The sequence below is a fragment of the Colobus angolensis genome, unplaced genomic scaffold (genome assembly GCF_000951035.1).
Source record: "Colobus angolensis palliatus isolate OR3802 unplaced genomic scaffold, Cang.pa_1.0 Scaffold581, whole genome shotgun sequence".
NCBI classification, from domain to species: Eukaryota; Metazoa; Chordata; class Mammalia; order Primates; family Cercopithecidae; genus Colobus; species Colobus angolensis.
The window spans coordinates 253,120-270,348 of NW_012119388.1; the positions used below are offsets into that span (position 1 = coordinate 253,120).

General features: G+C 39.5%; 1 protein-coding gene across 1 annotated transcript in view; it reads left to right on the forward strand.

The window, feature by feature from the left end:
- The window catches only part of SMU1 (smu-1 suppressor of mec-8 and unc-52 homolog (C. elegans)), a 38,688-nt gene that overhangs the window by 15,864 nt on the left and 5,595 nt on the right, over window positions 1–17,229 (forward strand). The window contains exons 4-9 of the mRNA XM_011962211.1: window positions 6,005–6,133; window positions 7,547–7,666; window positions 10,401–10,517; window positions 11,150–11,277; window positions 11,852–11,978; window positions 14,801–14,968. Of these exons, the coding sequence (XP_011817601.1) occupies window positions 6,005–6,133; window positions 7,547–7,666; window positions 10,401–10,517; window positions 11,150–11,277; window positions 11,852–11,978; window positions 14,801–14,968 (789 nt within the window). The remainder of the gene's footprint in view (window positions 1–6,004; window positions 6,134–7,546; window positions 7,667–10,400; window positions 10,518–11,149; window positions 11,278–11,851; window positions 11,979–14,800; window positions 14,969–17,229) is intronic.

Genomic DNA, 17,229 nt, shown 5'->3' on the forward strand with positions numbered 1-17,229 from the left:
CCGCCCGCCTTGGCCTCCCAAAGTGCTGGGATTACAGGTGTGAGCCACTGCGCCCAGTTTTTTTTTTTTTTTTTGTCTTTAATTAAATGAAGAACAGGGCCTTGCTGTGTTGCCCAGGCTATCCTGCCTCTGCCTTCCTAAATACTGGGATTATAGGTGTGAGCCACTGAGTCCAGCCTCGACCCTCATTTTGTGGGAGTACTGAGTCCAGTAACTTCCTGAGAAAGAAAGTGTAGGAATAAATTTTTGAGATTTTACTTGTGTCTGTAATACTGTGTATCTTTCTCTCCAAATGTTTAAAGTTTTATTTTCCTCCCTGCCCCATATTGTTCCTGTTTTTTCTTTTTCTCTGAGTTCTCCCCTTCCCTGTTTGTTTTGCTGACCATATGTGGAAGTTTTCCTCAAATACTTAGAGATCTCTGCTATGGTTTATATTTAAGAGTGAAACATTAAATAACGGAATTGTATGTCCGGTTGGGTGGTTGGAAGGAGGAGTTTGAGAACTGATAGAATTCAGCCTGGGATGATAGGATGGGGATCCTCATTTGTCATTCTCTGCAGAAATATTCTCTTGGACTGGTCAGCTTTTCCAGAGAGTAGTTCCTGCTTGGAGAGTAGTTGCTGCCTGGAGAGTAGTTCCTGCCTAAACCGTATCTTGAGAGCCAGAGCTGAGAGGATGCAGGTAGGAGTGGAGAATAGAGAAATCTCACTGTTCAGCATACCAGTGTACACTGAACCCCCCAGTTTTCATTGTGGCTTCTCACCTCCACCCTGTCCTCAACTCTACTGAGATTTCCAGAGCCCAGGACCTCAACCTTTCTAGAATGTACATTAGCTGATTTCTCTTGAGGCTAAGGTAAGGTAGTTGTACAGGGTTGGGAGAAGTCGTGGTAGCTAAATACTCCTTATACAGACTTTAATATTGCCCCTGTTTTCAGCCCTGTGGCATATGAGATTCCTCCAGTTCCTAAGCCTTTTTGGAGTTTTGCAAGGTAGTTTGACTTGCTTCTTGTGGCTTCCCCTTCCTCACCTTGTACAATTAGGTTTCAGTTTTCTCTGTTCTTCTTGCTTCCCACAAGTCCATTCACTTTTCACCTCCTAAAATTTAACTGACATTTTTTTCTTGCTATTCTCCCATTCTCTTTGTCTTTTGGGGCATGTATCTTTTTTATTCCTTAATTACCATCACTTTAGTAGATTTTCTAGAGAGAGTGGAAATAAACTCATGTGTTCTACATTTAATTGGTTATATGTGAAGAGCAAGTGAGGTTTTCGTTCTAGGTTTCGTTTCCTTTTAGTTTCTGGTTTGAGTGACTTGGTAGAAAATATAAGAAGGGCAGATTTGTTGGGGGCTGGGGGTAGAAACTAGAGATAGGAGAAATGATCCATTTTTAGATGTGCTAAAGTTCCTGTGGGTCATACAAGTGGAAACTTGTAGTATAGGCACTTGGATCTGTGAATCTGGACCTTAACCTAGAGATTTTTGCTAAAATTATAGATTTGGAAATTATAGTAGTAGTTGAAGCTATAAATGTAATTACTTGGGGAAAGCACGTAGAATAAGAAAAGTAAAAATTTGGCCAGGTGTGGTGGTTCATGCCTGTAATCCCAGCACTTTGGGAAGCTGAGGTGGGCGGATCAACTGAGGTCAGGAGTTCGAGACCAGTCTGGCCAACATGGTGAAACCCTGTCTCTACTAAAAATACAAAAATATTAGCTAGGTGTGGTGGCTTGCACCTATAATCCCAACTATTCGGGAGGCTGATGCAGGAGAATTGCTTGAACTTGGGAGGTGGAGGTTGCAGTGAGCTGAGATCGCACCATTGCACTCCAGCCTGGGTGACATGAACGAAACTCTGTCTCAAAAAAAAAGAAAAAGAAGAAGAAGAAGTAAAAATTTGAGAAGGAAACCGCAGGGAACACTTAACAGAGCAAACAGAGAGAAGAACAGCCAGAGAGAGAAAAAGGAACCTCGAGAGAATGGGTTTAGAGCAGCCAAGAGAGAGTTTGAAGAGTGTTCATTAAGATCAACAGCAACAGAAAACATGATGAGGGTCAGAAAGGAGTCTGGTTTGGCTGTTAGGATATCTGAGATACACTGCCAGTGGAAAGGTGGGGACAGAGCGATATTGCAGTGAGTTAAGGAGTGAATTTAACTGAGAAGTGAAGGTAACGAATGTAGATGGTTCTTGAACCTTGGTGGTTAAGGGAAGGAGATGAGGGTGGTGGGGAGGGAAGAGGACAACAGAAGCTCAAAAAGAACATAGGGCAAGACAAGGTTTTTTTTTTTTCTTTTGAATATGGAAGTGATTAGAAACTGTTACAGGCCAGAAGATAGTACAGATTGATTGGAGAGGGGTCCAAGGAGACACAAGTTCTCTCTGGTGATTGCAGGAAAACATAAACATAAGATAGGAATTTTGGAAAGAAATTAATATATTTAGAAACATTAAATATTTCACCTATAATAATGTTAGAATTTTAAAGTTTGGAAAGTTGCTAGATACAAAATATACAATTTGACTGCACTCCTGTTTATCAGCAGCAACCAGTTAGAAAATTCAGTGGAAAAGTGTTCTGTTTATAGCAGAAATATATAATATAAAACCTAGCATTATCTGGGAAATAGATGATTTCCATTTTTAAAAAGGCAAAAAAAAAAAAAAACCTTCAAAACTTACAATAGAATACTTGAGTAAATGGTGAAACATTGATTTTCTGGGATAAGACTGACATTCAATGCCAGTTGTCAGATTTAAAACAATTATAATAAAGATTGCAGTAGGATTAGAACTACTTTACAAAGGAATTTAGCATTCATCTGGAATAATAAACTTGAAAATACATTTATCAGGCCATGCACGGTGGTTTATGCCTGTAATCTCAGTGGTTTGGGAGGCTGAGGCAGGTGGATCACCTGAGGTCAGGAGCCTGGCCAACATGGCGAAACCTCATCTCTACAAAAAATAGAAAAATTAGCCGGCCATCATGGCGCACACCTGTAATCCCAGCTATTTAGGAGGCTGAGGCATGGAACCCAGGAGGTGGAGTTTGCAGTGAGTGAAGATTGCACCACTGCACTCCAGCCTAGGTGACAGAGTGAGACTCTGTCTCAATTAAAAAAAGAAAAGAAAAAATATATTTAGCAAAGAAACTTTGGAAAGGAAGAATGTTGAGAGCATACTAGGCTTAGAAATACTGCATTTAATAAAGACCTATAGTTTGCATCATTTTGGTAGTGGGCACAAGAATATCTGTTGCAACCAGTGCAGCAACAATGCAAAAACCCAATCCTGTTATTTATGTTAATTCCATGGATGACAATGGGGAATACCACAAAACCTAGGAATAAAGGAAAAATATATTTAGTATATGATGTTGGGACTCTGACTTTAGAATTGCAGAGGAGAGGTAAGATCAGAGCCTGCTCCCATATTTTATGTAGCATAATTTCAGATAGAAAGTTAGATATTTTAAGAAAATAGAAAAACCCTTGGAGATTATATAATCTATCAAACCTGATATTCTTCCCAAGCTTAGAGATTAAACACCAAGGAAAAGATCAACAGATTTCATCACTTGAAAATGGAGCTTAAGATGAAAAGAAACCTATAAAACTGTAATCCAAAAATAGACATAGTCACAGCTACTTGGAAGGCTGAGATAGAAGGACTGCTTGAGCCCAGGAGTTCGAGGCTGCAGTGAGTCGTGATCATGCCACTGCACTTCCAGCCTGACAGAGTGAGAACCCCTCTCTTTAAAAAGAAAAGTTGGGGCCGGGCGCGGTGGCTCAAGTCTGCAATCCCAGCACTTTGGGAGGCCGAGACGGGCGGATCACGAGGTCAGGAGATCAAGACCATCCTGGCTAACACGGTGAAACCCCGTCTCTACTAAAAATACAAAAAACTAGCCGGGCGAGGTGGCGGGCGCCTGTAGTCCCAGCTACTCGGGAGGCTGAGGCAGGAGAATGGCGTAAACCCGGGAGGCGGAGCTTGCAGCGAGCTGAGATCCGGCCACTGCACTCCAGCCTGGGCGACAGAGCAAGACTCCGTCTCAAAAAAAAAAAAAAAGAAAAAGAAAAAAGTTGGTAAAATAATTCTTTGTAGCAAACATAAACAACAAATACCTTTATCACATTAAAGTTCACAAATTGGTGAGAATGGTAAGACTATGATAGATAAGTGAGCAACTAACATGAACAAACAGTTAACAGAGGAGGAAATATATCTAATAAATACAGAGGAAAGTTCAACTCAATCAGAACTGCCTAAAGTAGGGTATTCTATTTCTACTTACTAAAGTAGCTAAAATTTTTAAATCAGCCGTCCCCAACTTTTTTGGCACCAGAGACTGGTTTCGTGAAAGACAGTTTTTCCACAGATGGTGGTGGGGGTATCGGGGGTGGGTTTCAGGATGAAACTCTTCCACCTAAGATCGTCAGGCATTAGATTCTCATAATGAGTGTGCACCCTAGATCCCTCGCATGCGCAGTTCAAAATAGGGTTCATGTTCCTATGAGAATCTAATGCTGTGCAGATCTGGCAGGAGGTGGAGCTCAGACAATAATGCTCTCACTCACTGGCTACTCACCTGCTGTACAGCTGGGTTCCTAACAGGCCATGGACCGGTACTGGTCTGCAGTTCAGGGGTTGGGGACCCCTGTTTTAAATGATATCCAAAAATTATTGACTTTTCTTGGTATAACAAAAGGAAAGGGGAATAAACATTGATTGTGTGCTTATTATGTGAACATATGCTTATTATACAGGATTCACATATATTATTTTGTTTTATCCTCTATGAATTAGGCTTTTTTTTTTTTCTTGGAGAAACCGTCTCGTTCTGTCACCCAGGCTGGGAGTGCAGTGGCGCGATCTCGGCTCACTGCAGCGTCCACCTCCCGGGTTCAAGCAATTTTCCTGCTTTAGTCTCCCGAGTAGCTGGGATTACAGGCATGTGCCACCACACCCAGCTAATTTTTGTATTTTTAGTAGAGATGGGGTTTCACCGTGTTGGCCAGGCTGGCCTGGAACTCCTGACCTCAGGTGATCTGCCCGCCTTGGCCTCGTAAAGTGTTGAGATTACAGGCATGAGCCACCGCCCTGGCCCCCGAATTAGGCTTTTTTTTCCTGACTTTTTCAGTTGGCAAAACTGGGAGTCAAAATGACATAGCTGGTGAATGATTTAACCTAGGACCATCCAAAGTTCATTATTTATTTCACCCCTCATAATACAGTTGTGAACACTATTGCAAATGCAACTTTTTTTGGAAAGCAGCCCTTTTGGAAAGGAGTTTGGCACTATATATCAAATATATCAAGAGCCTTAACCATTCATGTTCTTTTTGGATTTAGTAATTTCTTTTCCAGGAATATAAAATAAGAAGGGAATATCCCCAAAATAGAAAAAGCCTTATGTCCAAAGATGTTCTTTGCAGCATTATTTAGGTGATTGAAAAATTGGAAGCAGTGTAAATGTCCACTAATATATTGATTATGTTAACTGTGAGACATCTACTTGATGGGATGTATTTTACAGCCATTAAAATGATAGCTGTGACTAGTATGATCTGTTGATAGGTGAAAACAGGAGAAAATAAAATTTTACATATAGTATAATTACAACTAGGTTAATGAAACATATATGGGGGGGAAATATTGGAAGGTTGTATATAAAATGTTAGTAGTGGGTGTGTTTGAGTGTTAGTACTATGGGAGATTTCTGTTTTCCAGGTTTTGTTTATAACAAAAGAGCCACACCTATAAGAAAATAGGTGGATGATAGACTTGGCTCTCAGAGTCCCCTTCCACCCTTAGATCAGCCTGTGTTCCTGGACACACAGAGGAGCACAGATTATGTTGTGTTTGGATGGCCAAAAATAGTTGGGGTCTAGATGGCTCACAGCTTACTCTGAACCTCATCCTTTCGGGCTTGGTTTCTGAGCAGTCATGACCAGATCTTAAAAGCACCTGAACAGATTGCTATACTTTTTTTTTCCTCATAGGCACTGAAGTGGCAGCAGCATCAAGGATTGCTTCCTCCTGGTATGACCATAGATTTGTTTCGAGGCAAAGCAGCTGTCAAAGATGTGGAAGAAGAAAAATTTCCTACACAACTGAGTAGGCATATTAAGGTAGGATCCTAAGACATTCAGCCAGTCAGTAATCATTTGTTGAGGACTTGTCATGGGCTCAGCCAGGCCCTGTGCCAGGGGCTTGGATACTTGAGGAGGAGAACTCATTCTCCAGCTCTGACAATATTCAAGGTTGCTGCAGGTGTCCACTGGGATACTGCTGTGGCCTGGGAGTGGTACACCTCAGATATGGATCTAATGGATGGACATCTAGCTTGACATCTAGCCCATCATCTGCCTTTGCACTGCTTCCCAAGAAGCCTGAATTTGGAAGAATGGTTAGTTCTTTTTTGGTTAAGTCTGGGACTGTGAACTTTCTATGTACTTCTCCTGTTCAACATTTTTGTTTTGCCTGCTATGTGTCAGGCAGAGTGCCAGTCAGGGATTACAAAGTGGGCTTATGTGATGTTTGAGGAAAGTGATTTTATCATCTTATGGTTGTTTTTTTTTTTTTTTTTTTTTTTAACTGAGAGTTTTCTAGGAAAAAGTTTTCTAGGTAATTCCCAGAATTATAAGCATATTTGCTACTTTAGCATCTCTATATTACAGTTTCTCTGGATTTGTGCTCTAAATTCCTGGATTTTAAAATACTTCATATTCCTCAAATATTTGACTTTAGGTTAACATTTTGGATTTGCCTTTTCTGGGTTATATATTCTAACTTGTAGATAAACATATTTTTGAGCAGCACCTTTATTTACTCTGCCTGAAACCTTGAGACAAATAGAAGTCCATCATTATTATGCTACTGGGCTAAGACTTTCCTTTTTTGGCATTTAAGGTGAAATCCACATGAAAGCTTTTCTCTGTCCTTTCCACCTAATTTTCTGTAGTTTTCATCTGTTATTGGGAGCATCCTCACTAGCAAATACTCAGGATGCATTTATCAGATAGTATATTAACTTTAATTAGTTCTTCTAAGTTTGGTCAGCTATACATTATCACTTGATTAAATGAAGGTTGTGAAACACTGATAGAAAGTGTATTTACAAAATATTTACTTTGAAAAAATGAGTTTTTCCCCCTGAGATACACAACAGGAACATGTTAGGCCATATTGAGTATGAAAGTCATGCTAACAGTGGCTGATTCTTGCAAAACATTGTGGTCTGAACTAACAGTATTACTTGTTCTAAGTCCCATGTTAAAATAGCTTTTGTCCTTTTCTTAGGAAATATCAATCTCACGTTCAAAAAACTAGCTTCAACTTAGTGCCTAGACATAAAACTAGTCAGAGAAAAATACATCCACCCAGCTCCCTGTGTCCAGGTACAGAAATACCCCTTCAATACTCTATAATATGGGCCAGCTATGACCTTATGCTAGGGCAGGGTTTCTCAAAAGGTTAAAATAGGAATTGTTTTAAGTCCACTGGATAAAAATGCATCTGTTTCATTGTTTCATTTGAAACAGTTTGGTCAGAAGTCACATGTGGAGTGTGCTCGATTTTCTCCAGATGGTCAGTATTTGGTCACTGGGTCTGTTGATGGATTCATTGAAGTATGGAACTTTACTACTGGAAAAATCAGAAAGGTAAAGTATTTTAAATATGTTAACCTTCCTAGTGAAAAAATTACTGATTTTGAATTACTTACCTATGCCCTCACTCTAAATCAGATTAGTTGAAAAAGGATCTGAATGTAATGAACATGTATTACTTTTGTAATTAAAAAACTCATTTAAAGCTAGGGACAGTGGTGCATACCTGTAGTCCTAGCTACTCAGGAGGCTGAGGCAGGAGGATCACTTAGTTGAACCCAGGAGTTCAACCCATCCTGAGCAGCATAGTGAGACCATGTCTCTACAAAAAAAAAAAAATTTTTTTTTTTTAATTAACCATGCATGCTTGTGTGCACCTATAGTTTTAGCTGCTTGGGAGGCTGAAGTGGGAGGATCCCTCAAGCCCAGGAGTTTGAGGTTGTAGTGAGCCATGATTGTGCCACTGCATTCTAGCCTGGGCAGCGACGCTGTCTCAAAAAAAAAAAAACAGAATTTTTAATTAAATTCTAATTTTATTAACCAAGGGAGGACTTTATTATCTATAATTGTTTTATTATCTATTATCTATCTGAAAAAAAAAACATTTTTTTTCAGGCTGGGCGCGATGGCTCAGGCCTGTAATCCCACCACTTGAGGAGGCTGAGGCAGTCAGGAGTCAACTGAGGTCAGGAATTTGAGACGATCCTGGCCAACATGGTGAAACCCTGTCTCTATTAAAAATACAAAAAAAAAAAATTAGTTGGGCGTGGTGGTGAGTGCCTGTAATCCCAGCTACTCGGGAGGCTGAGGCAGGAGAATTGCTTGAACGCGGGAGACGGAGGTTGCAGTGAGCCGAGATCGTGCCACTGCACTCCAGCCTGGGCAACAAGAGCGAAACTCTGGCTCAGAAAAAAACAAAAAACAGAAAAACAGAGTTTCGTTCTTGTTGCCCAGGCTACAGTGCAGGGGCACGATCTCGGCTCACTGTAACTTCCGCTACCCGGGTTCAAGCGATTCTCCTGCCTAAGCCCCTGGAGTAGCTAGGATTACAGGCATGTGCAAAAAAAAAATTTTTTTTTTCCAAGGGGTTATATGTACAACTGATACAACGTTCAAAAAACAGAAAGTTACTCAAGTAGCGTTTTGCTCCTACACTTGTACCTCAGCTAGTCAGTTACCTTCCTTGGGCCAGCCAGGATTACTAGTTTGTTATGTAACTTTCCTGGAATATCCTGTGTGTGTGTTATTTATTATGTATCTTTTTCAAAATTTTTTTAATACAGATGATAGCATACTATATACCCTGTTACACTTCCTGCTTTTTATAGCATATGTTAGAGATTATTGGTGTATTATATTACATTGCATGGATTGAACCATGATGTATTTAACCACCCATTTTATTTAAGATCATTTCCAATCTAACCTAATTGTGGTACTAATTCTGTTTCTCTTATGAATGAAGTTAAACATCTTTTTATATGTGAAAAGCCGCCAATATTTCTTTTTTATTTTACTGAAGCCACTAATATTTCTTACACTATGAAGTCTTAATATCTTTTGCCCATTTTTCTATTGGATTGTTCTTTATTGATTTGTAGGGGCTCTTTATATTTTAAGGAAATTAAATTTTGTAATATACATTACAAATATTTTTAAATTTTGACTTTTATGTCTTGATTTTGCTTGTTTTGTTTTACAGACTTAAATTTTTTTTATATCATCAAATTTATTCATCTTTTCTCCTACAGTTTCTTCTAGTACTTTAATCTTTTATGTTTAATTTTTGACCCTTCTAGAATTTGTTTAGGAGGATAAAGTTGGTATAGATCCAACTTAGTTTTTTCCTCAAATAGCTATTTACTAACTTTTATTCACTGATTTAAAATGTAATTTTTCACTGGGCGCAGTGTTTCATACTTGTAATCCCAGCACTTTGGGAGGCTGAAGTTGGTAGGTCACTTGAGGTCAGGAGTTCGAGGCCAGCCTGGCTAACATGGTGAAACCCTGTCTCTACTAAAAATATAAAAATTAGCTGGGTGTTTTGGTGTGGACCTGTAATCCTACTTGGGAGCCTGATGCAGGAGAATTGCTCAAACCTGGGAGGCAGAGGTTTCAGTGAGCCGAGATTGCATCACTGCACTGCAGGCTGGACAATGGAGCAAGACTCAGTCTCAAAAATAAATAAATAAAATGTAATTTTTATCGTAGAGTGCCAGATTCCACTCTCTGGGTAGTAGATTTATGAGTGATTTTTACTTTCTACTTTATATATTTCTGCATAGTTTGCTTTTATTTTTTAAACCAGGAAGCAGTCTCACTTTATAATTAGAAAAAAATAAGAAAGATAATCCATTTGAAAAATAATGGATAATAAAAGAAGCATCACAAATAAATAGATTAGTAAACTGTTTCAGGAAAGGTAGCTGATGATTTGGAAAAAATATTAGTTTAGTTTCCCACATCATACAGAAATAGGTAAATTCAAATTTATTAAAGATGTAAAATATGAAACTAGATAAATTTTGCCTAGAAAAAAATCAGTAAGCAAAAGATCTAGGGTAGTATGTTGGTATTTTTAATAATACTAATTTAAATTGTATAAAATTATTTATCCCCAGCAATATCACTAGGAACTAGTTACTAGGAGCATGTTTGCATGGCACTTCTCTTTACTTTGGGGGTTTAGAGTAGGTACAATCCATTGCCCTGGTTTTTGTGAGTTTGTAGAGAACTGGGGCCTTGGCTTTTGTGTTATTTTGATAACTGCTAACCATTGTTTCTTTAGGATCTTAAGTACCAGGCCCAGGATAACTTTATGATGATGGATGATGCTGTCCTGTGCATGTGTTTCAGCAGAGATACAGAAATGTTAGCAACTGGGGCCCAAGATGGAAAAATCAAGGTATGGATTAGTGCCACAGCCTCTCATGTGTAGACATTTTGAATGTTCTGCTATGGGGTAGTGTCCTGTATATGATATTCAGCACAATAATAGCTACTGATTATTGAGCATCAGCTTTATGCTAATCACTTTACTTTTTCTTGTGTAATCTTAGTAATAACTCTGCCTGGGTGATCCAGTAATATGTTTAAGGTCCCATACTTGGTAAGGGATAGATCTGGGACTTTAGTTCATATCTGCTTAAGCCCTTTCTGTTGTACCATCCTGGCTTGCTGTATAAAAATCAAAATCACTGACCTTTTTTTTAAGGGGATGATCTAATAGCCAGTTTGTTGTGGTTTGTATTTAATGCTAGAAATACATCCTGGGCTACAAAAATTGCAGAAATGGTCTCTGCTAAGTGAACTTACAGTCTATATTTTTGTTTTAATAATTTACACGGAAAGAGTTTTAAGTTTCAAAGGATTCAGTTACCATTGTACTACGTGAACCAGACACATCATATTCAGCTATTAGCATGCATTTTTAATGCTGTTTCAGTACATTAGTGAGCATTGCATCTTACTTGGCTCCGTGGGCTATAGTAGGACACTTTACAAGTTTTTTTTAAATTCTTTTTTTTTCAAATAAAGGTATGGAAGATTCAGAGTGGACAGTGTTTAAGGAGATTTGAGAGGGCACACAGTAAGGGTGTCACCTGTCTAAGCTTCTCTAAGGATAGCAGTCAGATCCTTAGTGCTTCTTTTGACCAGACAATTAGGTAAGTAAAAATCCCAAAACTGTTCTCACTTGAGTTTGATATAATGAGGCCCTGGAAGGAGGTACTAGTGATTCCTTATGCTTTTACCATGATGGTGTGATACGGAGAGGGAAGGTATGTGAGACCTTATGTCCCCAAAGTACAACTCACACAGTGTTGTTGTTTTGTCCATTTGTGTCTTTACCCAGAGGAGAGATTTGAAAGGGGGTAGCAGTGATTCATGTTTCTCAGAATATGGTCCTATGGACCTATCTGCATCATAATCACTTTAGAGGGTCTGTTATCCTGGGACTCAGCTGAGACCCACTGATCTCAGTCTTCTGTTAACCTGTTTTTAGAGGTCTATTCCTGAACAGAAGCTTGTGGTGGTATTGGCATGTTTTCTTCCAACCTCTTTCTTTGCAAAGCTTTTGTTTGATTGTTTGATATAATGAAAATTATACCGTGTACACAATCACATAGCCCTCTTAATATTGTAACATGAGCTTCTGTAATTTATCTAAAATGCATTCAATCATTGGTCACAACCATAAGATATTAAATATTGTTCTTTTCATTTACTTTCATTTGGTAGAATTCATGGTTTAAAATCTGGGAAAACACTGAAGGAATTTCGTGGCCATTCCTCCTTTGTTAACGAAGCAACATTTACACAAGATGGACATTACATTATTAGTGCATCCTCTGATGGCACTGTAAAGGTTAAGTATTTGCTTTCGGTTTATTTTGGGATGTCTGCCCCATCTTTGTCCTTTGAGGAGTTTTCAGTGGTGATAATGGGAATGATTATGCTGTAGTAAACCTCTTTACTGGCTATTTTAGCCATAATTGAGGTGAGTCTGAGACAACAACAATATTCTGTGGGTAATTCCCATTGGCCTTGGGACCCCAATCTCAAACTTTCTCAATCCAAATGAACTTTCTCATGTGTAGGAAAAGAGGAAGGGTGAAGAGTCCTAAACTTAAGCCATCCCCCATTCACCGATACACACGGTGGTTAAATCTGTTTTGCCATAGGTATGGTCTACCTGCTAACAGTCAAATTCACGAAAGGCTCAGTGGCCTAATAAATAGATCTCTTTTTTTGTTGCACAGCCTTGCTGCACTCCTGGTCCCCAAATTTAGGGCCTTCCTAGTAGCATTTATAGAGGAATAGGAGAAGTGTTGAGTAAAACTAAGCCTTCTCCTAGATAGTTATTTAATAAGTAATTTGCTGAAAGTAATGGATCTTCAGTACCTTTAAAGATTTAGTTATTTTTAGAGAGGGTCTCATTTCTTAGAAAAGATATGAGAAACCCAAATAGAAAATTATTAGAGATCTTTGAGACACTCTACGTTTTGGACCTAATCTTTTTGAATTGCCTTATATGAGTGAGTACTTTGCGGCGGAAGATCTAGACATTTTAACAAAACATTTTAACACATATATCTAGACATTTTAGATACATATTTAAGTATCTAAAATTCAGACAGGTGTCGTGGCGTACACCTGTAGTCCTAGCTACTTGGGAGGCTCAGGTGAAAGGATCACTTGAACCCAGGAGTTTGAGGCTGCATTGAGCAATTTTCACACCACTGTACTTCAGCTTGGGCAACAGAGCCAGAACCTGTCTTAATCAATAAATGTATGTGTATGTATATGTATGTATGTATGTACATATGTATATATGTCAGACCATCATCTGAAAATGCTGTTCATGATTGGAAATTGAACCGGGAAACCGGAAGGCAGGAGATGTATGCTCCCTTGGGATGAATGGAGAAATCACGCAAAGCTGTTAGTACTTCAGTCATGGGATTTGCTCTCATGCTATGCATATGGGCCTCACAACTTGTAAATGCCACTGGTAGATGGCTTGTCTAAGCTTCTTTATTTTGTGGTCTTTCCCTCTTAGTCTTGCAGTGAGTGGGGCAAAGCATGTCACTGACCTTTTGAATGGAAAACACTGGAAGCCTTAGCATTCTTAATTCCTGAAATGTTCATTTTTTCTTCTAAGCATCTGGGCTTCAGAGGAGATTAAGGCAGGCGATAACGTTATTGACACCAGGGCAACTGTTTTCTCCTGTTTATGGGTATTTATTCAACATCTGCTTTGTGCCAAGCTCCGTGGACGGCACAGAGGAAACACAGCAGAGTCCATGCCTCAGAGACTTTGTGCCTGGTGAATTGAGTGGTATCTGGACAATGCTATTGGTCCATCCCTTCTCTAAGCACATCTCAGATTTCTGTGCTACCTGATTTAACCCTTTCAGTTCATAAGAGCCCAGAAGGACAAGGTGAAAAGATAGACTGGGAAAAGTAATACAAGTGGCCAAGAGTAGCTTCCACTTCAAAGTTCCTCGTGTGTGTGCTAACATTGTGACTTCTATTCAGTCATTGTCAGTATAAACTGTACATTGGAATCATTTGTAGCTTTAAAAAAAAAATGCCTATGCCTCACCCTAGACCTACCACATCAAAATCTCAGGATAGAGTCTCAAGCTAAAAAGCCTCTGTTTGAGCCAGGCTCAGTGGCACCTGCCTGTGGTCCCGTACTCAGGAGGCTGAAGTGACAGAATCGCTTGAACCCAGGAGTTTAACGCCAGCGGGGACAATAGGGCAAAATAGCGAGAGCTCATCTCGTTAAAAAAAAAAAAAAGAAAAGCCCCTGTTTTTGTTTTGTTTGTATTTTATTTTAATTATTTTAAATGGAGATAAGATCCCACTATATTGCCTAGGCTGGTCTTGAACTCCTCGCCTCAAGTGATCCACACGCCTTGGCTTCCCAAAGTGCTGAAATTACAGGTGTGAGTCACCATGCCTGAACCCCTGTTTGGTTTTGATATCCAGACAAGGGTAGCTTTCTGGTTGTTTATGACAGTAGCAGTGTTGACAAACAACTAATTTTAAAGAGAGAGAGAGCTCTATTGGCTACGGAAAAATGTATTAGAAAAGATCATAGATTTTTTAAAGTTTTTAAATTTTAGTTTGTGACTTTTGTTTTTGCCAATTCATCAACAAATACATGATGAATGCTTACTCTCTACAGTTGGTCCTCTGTATCTGGAACATGGATTCAGCCAATCACCAATTGAAAATATTTGGGGGAAAAAAAGAAAATTCCACAAAGTTCTAAAAAGCAAAACTTAAATCTGCCCCATGCCAAGTACTACATTGAATCCATACAAAGGAAGTGGTGTGTGGGCATTGTATTAGGTATTATAAGTAATCTAGAGATGATTTAAAGCATACAGGAGGATGTGCATAGGTCATATGCAAATACGGCATCATTTTATATATGGGACTTGAGTATCCTTGGATTTTGGTATCTAAAGGGCATCCTGGAACCAATTCGCCCACAGATACCGAGGGACAACTGTATATGGCAGTGCTGGATATTTGATTGGACCTAAAATCAAGTAAGAAACTTCTTTCCTCTGAGTCATTTCTACTCTTTTTTAGTAACCTGTTAATGTTTTAAACCCTAAAACTTTAGAAATTTTTATATCTAAAAAATTTATAACTTAAATTTTTGTGTGGTAGATCTGGAATATGAAGACCACAGAATGTTCAAATACCTTTAAATCCCTGGGCAGCACCGCGGGGACAGATATTACCGTCAACAGTGTGATTCTACTTCCTAAAAACCCTGAGCACTTTGTGGTGTGCAACAGATCAAACACGGTGGTCATCATGAACATGCAGGGGCAGGTGAGTGTTCAGAAGTACCCTTGCACAGGACCTGTGGGCCATTCCCAAATCAGCACATCCTGGTCCAGGCCCACCCTCCCAATAACCAAATTTGGGTTCCTTTCTCTGTAAAAAGATAGACTGGGAAAAGTAATACAAGTGGCCAAGAGTAGCTTTTTTGGATTTATTTATAGCTCTGTAAACCATCTCTTTGGTATTTCAAAAGTGATCTCCTTTCCCCTGGGTGTTTGTATATTAAGCATTTTCATCCTTTGGATAAATGAAGCTCCTATCTGTCTTTAAGCCTCCTTTAGAACCTCACTGAAGATTTTAAGATAACAATGTTTGTCTGAGTTAGGGGGATACAGTGTAGTATGGATTACCAACTCAGGACATCTCCTAGCTACGACACTCTAAAATGGAACACTAATAGGAGAAAGGCAGCAGTGTCCTCAGTGTATTTTTAGTCAGAAAACCTGCAAGGTTCTCAAGGAATCTAACTTTTGTGGACTGTGAGGTAGCACTGGGGGCGTCAGAAGCATCAAGTTTGAGGACTCAAGTCCTAGGTATGTATGGTAGTGCTACTGGATTGTTGGCCTGGACACTTGGGGATCTTGCTGACCATAGAGAAGACCCAGGGGCTGGTGTATAGTACTGTCTTTCCATTCTTTGAGTTCTATAACTGATGGAGTAGTAGTTCAGAATCCATAGCTGAGATGGCTGGTCTGCAGTATCTTTTGGGCCACTGCATAATAGCTACAGCTGCCCAGTACATCTGCTGAGCACACTTCATAGTTCTGTGCTTGACTTTTAAAAATACTTTATTTTGAAAAAATAATTTTAGATTCACATAGAAGCTGCCAAAGTAGTACAGAAGAGTTCCATGTTTCCCTCTCTCAAATTCTTCCAAGGATAACATCTTATATAATGATAATACAATGATCATATATAGGAAATTGACATTGGTACAGTTATTAACTCTATTACAGATCTTATTTAGATTTACATGCATTTTTTTCATTTTTTTTTTTTTTTTTTTAAGCAGGGATATAATCGTTCTGTAACGTTTCATTACATGTATAGAGTCATGTAACCACCATTACAATCAGGATACAGAACTGGTTTTTTGTTTGTTTGTTTTTGAGATGAAGTTTTGCTCTTGTTGCCCAGACTGGAGTGCAATGGCGTGATCTCGGCTTGCTGCAACCTCCGCCTCCTGGGTTCAAGCGATTCTCCTGCCTCAGCCTCCCGAGTAGCTGGGATTTCTAGTAGAGACGGGTTCACTCCAAGTTGGTGAGGCTGGTCTCGAACTCCTGATCTCAGGTGATCCGCCTGCCTCCACGTCTGAAAGTGCTGGGATTACAGGTGTGAGCCACCGCGCCCAGCCAGGATACAGAACTGTTTTATCATTCCCAAAGAAACCCACGCTACATCTTTATATTCACATCTTCCCCATAACCCTAGCCCCTGGCAACTACTGATCAGTTTTCCATTGTCATAATTTGTTGTTTTTTAAAAAACAGACTTTTAAGAGCAGTTTTAGGTTAACAGCAAAATTGAGCAGAAAGTATGGAGGGTTCCCATATTTCCTCTGTCCCTCCCATGGGAACAGCCTTCCCCACTATCAATATCTCGTGCCAGAGTGGTATGTTTGTTACAGCTGATGAACCTGCATTTGGTACATCAGTAACACACAAAGGCTATAGTTTACATTAGGATTCATTCTTGGTGGTGTATGTTCTGTAGGTTTGGACAAATGTATAATGGCAGGTGTCTACCATTAGAGAATTGTACAGAGTAGTTTCATTTCCAAGAAATTCTCTGTGCCCTTTCTGTCCTTCCTCCCTCCCCACTAACTTTTGGCAACCACTGATCTTTTTCTGTCTCCATAGTTTTGCCTTTTCTAGGAAGTCATGTAGTCACAAATATAAAATATGTAACTTTTTCATTTTGACTTTTAATAATATGCATTTTTCTCCTTGTTTTTTCATGGTTTGATAGCTTATTTTTTATTTGCTTTTTTTGAGACGGAGTCCCACCCTCTTCCCCAGGCTGGAGTGCAGTGGCGCAATCTCAGCTCACTGCATCCTCTGGCCCCCAGGTTCAAGCGATTCTCCTGCCTCAGCCTCCCAAGTAGCTGGGATTATAGGCACCTGCCACTGCGCCCTGCTAATTTTTGTATTTTTAGTAGAGACAGGGTTTCACCATCTTGGCCAGGCTTGTCTTGAACTCCTGACCTCACGTGATCCACCCGCCTCAGCCTCCCAAAGTGCTGGGATTAC